This window comes from Nannobrachium achirus (assembly GCF_963921795.1).
Source record: "Nannobrachium achirus genome assembly, chromosome: 3".
Classification (NCBI taxonomy): domain Eukaryota; kingdom Metazoa; phylum Chordata; class Actinopteri; order Myctophiformes; family Myctophidae; genus Nannobrachium; species Nannobrachium achirus.
The window spans coordinates 1,835,008-1,844,509 of NC_137812.1; the positions used below are offsets into that span (position 1 = coordinate 1,835,008).

Sequence of the window (9,502 nt, forward strand, 5' to 3'; positions counted from 1 at the left end):
GGAGAAGGGGGTCCACGGCCAATTACATGTCATTTTGGGGGGGGTCCACTGACATGATGAAAAGGTTTGAGGACCAATGATTCAGAAGAAGGATTTAGAAGCGGAGGTGGAAAAAGTACTCACATTTTGTACTTAAGTAAAAGTATCAATACTGCACTGTAGATGTACAGTTACAAGTAAATGTCCAGAATTCATAATGTACTTGAGTAAAAGTATGAAAGTATTTGCATCAAAATGTACTTAAAGTACCAAAAGTAAAAGTACTAAATGTTTGAAAATAGCAGATCTACAAGCTCACAACGCGTCGCATGTGAGCTTGTAGATCGGCTATTTTCAAATAGCCAAGGTATAAAATAGAGCTAAAGTGCTTTATGTATGTTTTATAATATTATAATTTATATCTGCAAAGTAACTAGTAACTAAAGTTTTCACATAAATGTAGTGGAGTAAAAGTACAATATTTGGACCTGAGATGTAGTGGAGTAGAAGTAAAAGTATTGGAAATTGGAAATACTCAAGTAAAGTACAAATAACTCAAAAGTGTACTTAAGTACAGTACTTAAGTAAATGTACTTCGTTACTTTACACCACTGCTTGCACACATGTTCACTGTTTCAAAAAATAGTGCACATTAAATCATAAGCCGCTTTCCAATTCACACTTTGAAGTGCGCATTTCAAGGGTCACTGGTGGGCTGTATTAACCATTGGGCCGGTGGGGCCGTTGCCAGGGGCCCTTGGCTCTCAGGGGCCCTTGGGGGAACTGGCCTGCGTGGTCAATGACAATTTACAAAAATTAAATGTATATTTTAAGCAAAAATCAAATGTGTGGGCCCCTCCTCTGTTGTCTACAGGTGCTTTCTTGGTCCACAGATGATCATCATGGCTTAAAGGTGATACACCATGCATTTAAAAAGTATTTATGTCATATTGTTTATGTCCCAAAAACGTTTTTCAAAAGGTTTGAGGCTAAATTACCACTCCTGAATAGAGAGCCTCTCATTTTTGAATGGCTCTCAGAGCATTTTCAGCTGCAGTACCACCTTTGGCCTGACCTTTGCCACCCCCCCCCCCCCCAATTCAAAAATATTTGGAAAAAAAAAAAAATTGAAAAAAAATTTTTTTTTTTTTTTTGGGGGGCCCCTAAAAAATTATCGGCCAGGGGCCCTCGCGGGGGTTAATCCGTCCATGCAGGTCACAGATCTACAAGCTCACAATGCGTCGCAACGCAACGCATTGTGAGCTTGTAGATACGCTATTTGGCGCGGCTCAGTGACGTCATAGCCCTTGAAATGTGCACTTCAAAGTGTGAATCCCTCGGATTGGAAAGCGGCTATAATGGTATGCAATAGGACTTTAATTTCATTTGAAATGAACCATGCTCAGTACACACTAGTATAATCGAGTCAACACTGCAGATGTGGCGTAACGGCATGGATTTCTACACAGAGAGGGCAATTCTTTCGACTTGAAATGCTGCATTCAAGTTCAGGAGAGTTTGGACAAGGCAATTCTCTTGAATGCTGCCTTCAGGTATGGTATGGAAAGAGAGCATTTGCATTTCTTTCACCATAGTAAAAACTGCATTCATGGTCTGGAGAGGACACTTTTTTACAGAGGGATAAAAGGGCAGGGGCTCAAGCCCCCTTTGATGTCTGTGCGCACGTGTCTGACTATATTTGTCACCGCCTCATGCAGGCTAAACACTGTGAGAGAAGAGAATTCTTCTGTGTCCGTGTTTAATCTATAAATGAAATGAAATTAAAGTCCTATTGCATACTATTATGATTTAATGTGCATGTAGTACAGGGTAAATGTAACATTAACAAATCAACAAAACATTAAAAAAAAACTTGATGTACTCAAGCAGTCAGTCAGTCTTACTTACTTGGCCCACACAACTGCTTATACACACAGAGAGAGAGAGAGAGAGAGAGAGAGAGAGAGAGGGGGGGGGGGGGGGGAGGGAGGGAGGGAGAGAGAGAGAGAGAGAGCGAGAGAGAGAGAGAGAGAGGGGGAGGAGGGGGGGGGAAGGAGAGAGAGAGAGAGAGAGAGAGAGAGAGAGAGAGAGAGAGAGAGAGAGACGGTGCCACAAACAAATGCGTGTGGACAGAGATCATGTGTGTTTGTGTAGTGTGGTTTCCGTGCTGGGAGCTTTTAAAAGAGGATTGCATCATTGTGGTTTAGACAGGCTGAGGGGAGAGGATGACAGCATGGCTGTAGCCTCTAACAGCAGTTATTGTAGTGGTCAGTTAATGACGCCTCAAAGGCCCTGAAAACAAGGCTCCAAAAACAGCCCAAAACAAACTGATTAGAACCAAGCCCCCAGAACTTGCCTGGCTCCAGCCAATAGACCCGCCCACTCTCTGAGTGGACTGCTTCTCTTGGTCTGGAGGTGTCATATGACGTGCGTCTTTCTGTCGGTGTCTTGCAAACCGACCAATTAAATCAATGCGAGACGGGGAGGGGTGGGTTTAACTTTTGAAAATCAACAGAAACAGTGGAGGGAGGGGTGGCTCACCAGAGTTCTTAATTGCTCCCTTTGAACTTCAAAAGGCTCCGAACTGCAGTCATTGATTGAGCCATACAAGTGTCGAATAGCTCGTTAGTGATTCTCTCTAATCAATGAAACATCAAAGACAATGACCTGTTTGGTGCCTGTCATAGAGGGGAGGGGGAGGGGGGAAAGTTTTGTGTACACAAGTCAAACACAACCCCTCCCACCAGATCTCTTGTGATTGGGAATTTCAGATTTCAAATCCCCTCCCCTTTGTAATCAAATAGAACTAGCCCTTACCCGTTCAAAGATATGAGCTCTGAAATTATGTGCAGTCAGTGTGTGGGTTATGGGGTGTGCACTGTGCACACAGTATATGAGGGATGGAAAGTAACTTTAACTGGTGCTTGCATGATAATATGTAGGAGCATCAATGTAAGAAATACCCGTTTCGTTTAATGGCTATGGAGATACTGTGTATCGATCTGTGTGATTTTTGGACAACATCTGTAACAGGGCCAGACACCTAACCCTAACCCTAACCCAGAATAGATATAGATACACCATAAAAATGCCAATATACAGCATACGATTTGTGAAAGTGACAAACGGGCTTCACAGTTATGTCAGGTGTGTTCATATGCTAATGGTGATGCGATTTCAGATCAATTGCTCCAGCCACTGAGGAGAAACACTGTTTCAGACACTCAGACAGACAGACAGACAGACAGACAGACAGACAGACAGACAGACAGACAGACAGACAGACAGACATTCGGAAAATTATATGTTAGATAGGGACAACTTCAGACTCAAGCTCCAGCGTAGAGTCTGAAATCAGGCTACCCCAGAACGGCTTGTAAACGTTGAATCGGCCGCCCTACTGGCCAAAGTTGGAATTTCAGGCGGGGTGAAAGATACATGCACGAGCATAAGAGCGCGCCACTGGGGTCTACAATAGGGTTCAATGGACGTCGACGTTGTTTGTGACGTCATTACGTCTCGGCGTCAAACATTTTGGTCTCTAGGTAGAGGCCAATTTCCCCCAGAATGCACCTGGATTCACCCACAATGCACTGGAATTCAGCTACTTCCGCATGCTTCAAAACGCCACTGAGCACTTGCATTGAAATGATAGCTGGGGGCGGGGCTGGTCCGCTCTCTATTATATATATATATATACTCTGTGATTAGAACCCAGTGGTTTTCAAAGTGGGTGACGGGGCACCCCGGGGTGCCGCGACGGCAGTCCAGGGGTGCCGCGAGATCATTTGGTAGTATCTGGAATTTATTTGGACACTTGAAAAAATTATATTTAGTATCATTTTAAACTTGAAGTACAAAGTCATTTTCAGTCAGTTCTAACCAAAATGGCTATTATCTCAACGTTTTCCTCGCAACATAATCACTAAAATATCATCACTGTCGGGCAGAAACCTTGTATCTCCAAGTTTCAAATATGTACGTCTTTTGGTAAAGCAAAGCCCTGCTTCATCATACAAGACTGTCTGTCGCACAAAACTAGTGAAAACAGCCGATCTACAAGCACACAACGCCTCGCATTGTGAGGCGTTGTGTGCTTGTAGATCTGCTGTTTTCACTAGTTTAATACATTTTTTAGATGATAAATAGAAATCGAAAGGTTTTGGACATACAAGGTTTCCACCCGACAACGACGATATGCTATAAATATAAGGTGCTGGGAGTGAAAATTATAATGTAGGGGTGCCTCGGATTAAAAATAATAATTATGGGGTGCCCTGAGACAAAAAAAATTGGAAACCCCTGGCTTAATACTACTATACTAGTCATTAAGCTACTAAAATAGTGCTTTGTACACGGATCGCTCGCTCGCACCGAGCGCTACACCATGTGTTGTTATCATTTGGTGCTTTGTTTTTTTTAAACATGTTTATAAATAAATAGAAGATTGATCGGCAGGAGGTTTTTTAAGGGGCTCCCTGCGGCTACGGAAGGGTTGTTAAATGCAATACCTACAATTCCAAGTGCTTGTTCATGTTTATTTTGGGGGTCACGGCCTAAAAAGGTTTGAGAACCCCTGGTATAGAGCATTTACAAATTCATCCACCAGGGGCATTGACAACTCATTCTTATGACCGCCTATCTAGCCACGCTTTATAAACTATATATTTTTTTAAAGAGAAAACAATACAAAATAAAAAATAAGCGAATATTCGACTTCGGTGAACGCCTCTTGCTGTCGCATGTAGATCGCCTCTTGCTCTTGCAATGTTCGCCTCTTGCTTACTTAATATTTGACAGTTTGGCCAGTCCTGTCGAATATTTGACTATTCGAATACTTTGAGGTTGAATAATTCGAATACTAAAAATCACTATTCCTGAATGCCCTAGTGTCAACCGCCCCTCGCCTAGTCAGCGGACTTTATTTACAGTCATCCATAGAATCAGACCCTTCCTCACCCAGGAGTCAGCCCAGCTCCTCACCCAGTCCTATCAAAACTTGACTACTGTATTTCTCTCCTCACTGGCCTCCCAGCATGTGCACTTAAGCCTCTCCAATTGGTCCGAAATGCAGCAGCACGATTGGTCTTCAACCATGCATAATTCTCACACGTCTCCCCCCTTCTCTGCTGCCTCCACTGGCTCCTGGTTGCGGCCCGCACTGAATAAAAAACACGGATGCTGACCTTCAAAGCAGCCAAAGGTATGGCTCCTCCATACCTCCAAAACCTGATCAACCCCTACACCCCCACTCGTTCACTCAGATCAGCCAACACAGGGATGCTGACAGAACCCTCGCTAAAAACCTTAGGACTGTGATCCACTCGTCCTAGACATTTATTGTATAAATGTGTGATACAGATTTCCATCATTGACAGCACTGTCGTCAGTCTGTTAGATTTGTGTTGATGTGTTGTTGTTTTTTGGTTCATTTCTCCTGGATTTGGTATCAAACTCCCAAAATTCACCATAACACAGGAAATTACATCTAATATGTACATATATTGATTATTGTAAATGCCTAAATTGTTACGGTCATTCTCCAGTTGTGAAAATGTCCCCACCTGATTCACAGACATTTTCCAGAGTTCAAAGGGCTATTGTGAACTTGACAATAAGTATGTGTGTGTGTGTGTTAGGGCATTCACGAATGGTGATTTTTAGTATTCAAAATATTGGACCTCAAAGTATTCGAATAGTCGAATATTCGACAGGACTCGGTCAAACTGTTAAATATTAAGTAAGCAAGGCGAACATTGTGAAAATAGCAGATCTACATGCTCACAACGCCTCACGTTGCGAGGCGTTGTGAGCATGTAGATCTGCTATTTCCACAATGTTTATGTGTGGAACCGAGTCACATTAAATGTAATACCTACAATTCCAAGTGCTTGTCAGGGTGGTGGTCCCCAGTTCAAATATGTTTATTTTGGGGGTCACGGCCTAAAAAGGTTTGAGAACCCCTGGTATAGAGCATTAACAAATTCATCCACCAGGGGCATTCACAACTCATTCTTATGACTTCCTATCTAGCCAAGCTTTATAAGCTATATAAGAGAAAACAATAAAAAAATAAAAAAAATATGCGCATATTCAACTTCGGTGAACAACGTCGAATAGTGACTTTGATATTCGAATATTCAAATATTTGGTGAATGCCCTAGTGTGTGTGTGTGTGTGTGTGTGTGTGTGTGTGTGTGTGTGTGTGTGTGTGTGTGTGTGTGTGTGTGTGTGTGTGTGTACCTTTCATCGAGGTAGATCCTCAGCATCTTCCAGTTGAGTCGTCGTGTATAGAAGATAAACTTGGCCAGCTCTGTAGGATGGTCCACTAGTATGCCTTTAGACATGAAATAACTGATCCCCTACACACGCACACGCACACGCACACACACACACACACACACACACACACACACACACACACACACACACACACACCATATTGGAAGTGATGAACTAAATAGTGGCTATGGGGTAGAGAAACACGGAGGGTTCCCAGTTCGATCCCGGGCTCCCCCAGAGTTAGTGGTGAAGAGTCATTGAACAAGACTCTGAACCCCTAGTTGCTCCTGGTGAGCACAATGCGTAGCGATGCGACAAGTTGTTAGCTTGTAGATCTACAATTTTCACCAAAATCTCTAAAGTCATTGAAAACAACAACACACATCTTGTTTGAGGGTCCCTGGCACAACATATTTTTAAGATTCTAAAAATGTTTTAGATGGGGGGCCGCGGTCAAATACATACTAATTGCGGGGGCATTCACATGAAAGGGTTTGAGAACCACTGGATTAGGGTAATTTAAGTTATAATGCAAGAGTGTATATTTAGTGTGTGCGTGGGGGTGTGGGTGTGTCATAGACTGTAAAAAAAATATGGACGGTGCGAAGCCATTGGTTTCTATGCGGCGAAAATGACGCTTTTTTTGTCCCTTTTATGGGTGTCGCCTTCATTGTTTGAATGGTACCCCAGGAATCATAAGGAATGCTATTGGCTACCAATGGTCACATGCAACCACAGGGATACATGGGAGAATGTGGTCGGAGCCCACCACAACTTTATCATCAATTTTAACATAAATGGGACCATATTTGCACAAAATCATGGTAATTGAAAGGCAGTTTTTCACTAGCGACAGGAACCATAAATATTTATGACTATGTTTATTAAGGTTAGAAAATCAAAGAGGAAAATGAAAATGGGGTCCTGTGTAGAAGAAATCTTTTTGGTACCTCGCGGGGGGAAAACAGTGCAACTAGCGGCCAATCATGGGATCTTTCTCTTCCGGGAAAGCTTCATGAATAATCCAGCCAACAACACCCCTGGTGTGTGTGTGCATGTGCGTGTGCACGTGTGCGCGTGTGCGTTTATGAGCATTACCTCCTGGTAATTGGCGTTGAAGGTGAGACTGCCTTCGTCCAGTTGTAAATACAGTCTCCTGTATGAGAAGCCAGCCGGTAGCCTTCTGTTGTATATGGAACAGTGCCCCCATGTGGATTTACACAGCCTGGACACACACATAACAGGACAACTCATAGTCAGGGGATATTAATAAAGCCTGGGAATACATTCCTTACAAAAACGATGTATTCACCAATGTGTTCATAAAGGTAAACAGCCCCACAAAGCGATGGTTTAGTGATGAGTCATCACTTTTCACACTTTTGTGGGGTCCATTCTTAGCCCAATGAATGTGTTTTGTGCAAAACAAATGCTTGCAATGGATTCAGAATAATTAAAAACACTTAGTTATACCCCTCAAATCCCAATTAAATCAATTATTTTGGGAGTCTTTTTTGTTCCTTTATAGTATAGTGAATGAGACCCAAAGTTACCCTAACTGTCAAACATTTTGCTAGGGATGTTGAATTTCAATCTTTGTTAAGATATGTTACTAGACACCTTTATGAACACATTGGTGAAGACATTGTTTGGTAAGGAATGTATTCCCAGCTTTGACAGGTATTCAGATAATATTCCCTGACTAACACAAATACAGTAGGCCACTAGGCCAGTGGTTCTAAAAGTGGATTCCAGGGACTCTGTGGGTTCCTTAAGGGGGGTCTAAATTGACCCATACAAGTCTGTAACTCTGACAGTGTACAAATGGAACCAAATGGACCCTAACTGGTCCATTTGTATACTGTCAGAGTTATGGGGATACCTTGAAATTTGAAAGTTTTGAAAGATAGCAGATCTACAAGCTCACAGCGCGGCACCGAGTGCCTCGCTGCAAGCATGTAGATCTGCTATTTTTGAAAAATCGCGAAAATGTGTGCAAATCTTTGAATATGTTTGACCCCCTTCTATAAATGTCTTCTAAATCCTTCTTCTAAATCAGTGGTTCTCAAACTTTTTTCACGTCAAGGACCCCCACAATTACATGTATTTGGCCGCGGACCCCCATCTCAAAATATGTTGCTCCAGGGACCCCTCGGAAGCAGAGATTTGTGTTACAAAGGTTTGCTTTGAAAAATATACATTCAAAGATTTGCTAAAAGGTTCACGATTTTTCAAAAATAGATCTACAAGCTCGCAGTGCGTCACTCTGCAGTGCTATGAGCGTGTAGATCTGCTACTTTTGAATGGCTAAAGTAAAATAATGCCAGGTCTATTATTTGCCCTTATAACCATAAAATCACACACACGCGCGCACACGTACACACTAGGGCATTCACCAAATATTTGAATATTCGAATATCAAAGTCACTATTCGACGTTGTTCACCGAAGTCGAATATTTGCTTATTTTTATTGTTTTCTCTTTAAAAAATATATAGTTTAAAAAGCTCGGCTAGATAGGAAGCCATAAGAATGAGTTGTCAATGCCCCTGGTGGATGAATTTGTTAATGCTCTATACCAGGGCTTCTCAAAGGCCGTGACCCCCAAAATAAACATATTTGAACTGGGGACCCCCACCCTGACAAGCACTTGGAATTGTAGGTATTACATTTAATGTGACTCGGTTCCGCAGATAAATATTGTGAAAATAGCAGATCTACATTCTACTATTTTCACAATGTTCACCTCTTGCTTACTTAATATTTGACAGTTTGGCCAGTCCTGTCGAATATTCGACTATTGGAATACTTTGAGGTTGAATAATTCGAATACTAAAAATCACTATTGGTGAATGCCCTAACGTACACACACACTCAGTGTCTTACCCCTGCCAGAGGTATTCGTCGTGGCCCAGGTCCTGCCACACGCAGCCGGCCAGGCACAGGTCTGTAGCGTTCAGGTAGGACAGGATGGTGATGCCAAGCTCTGGAGGCAACATCTCCAGATCTATGAAACCACGATGCCCTTTACCTGGAGTCACACGCACGCACGCACGCACGCACGCACGCACGCACACACACACGCACGCACACACACACACACACACACACACACACTGAATGAATGACAGCACTGCTCAGTTCATACTGTTGTGATCTTTAGTTTCAATCAAGTTTTAGTCGACTACATCTACAGTTGATTTTGTCTACACAAATGTATTTTGGAGAGCCTTGACGGCGTC

General features: G+C 42.6%; 1 protein-coding gene across 1 annotated transcript in view; it reads right to left on the reverse strand.

The window, feature by feature from the left end:
• The window catches only part of fbxo8 (F-box protein 8), a gene marked incomplete at its 3' end in the record, with an annotated part of 15,715 nt that extends 6,444 nt beyond the window's left edge, over positions 1-9,271 (reverse strand). The window contains exons 1-3 of the mRNA XM_080721807.1: positions 9,147-9,271; positions 7,360-7,486; positions 6,223-6,341 (exon numbers count right to left, since the gene is read on the reverse strand). Coding sequence (XP_080577933.1) covers positions 6,223-6,341; positions 7,360-7,486; positions 9,147-9,259 — 359 coding nt within the window. The 5' untranslated portion in view covers positions 9,260-9,271. The remainder of the gene's footprint in view (positions 1-6,222; positions 6,342-7,359; positions 7,487-9,146) is intronic.
• Between the last annotated feature and the right edge of the window lie 231 nt (positions 9,272-9,502).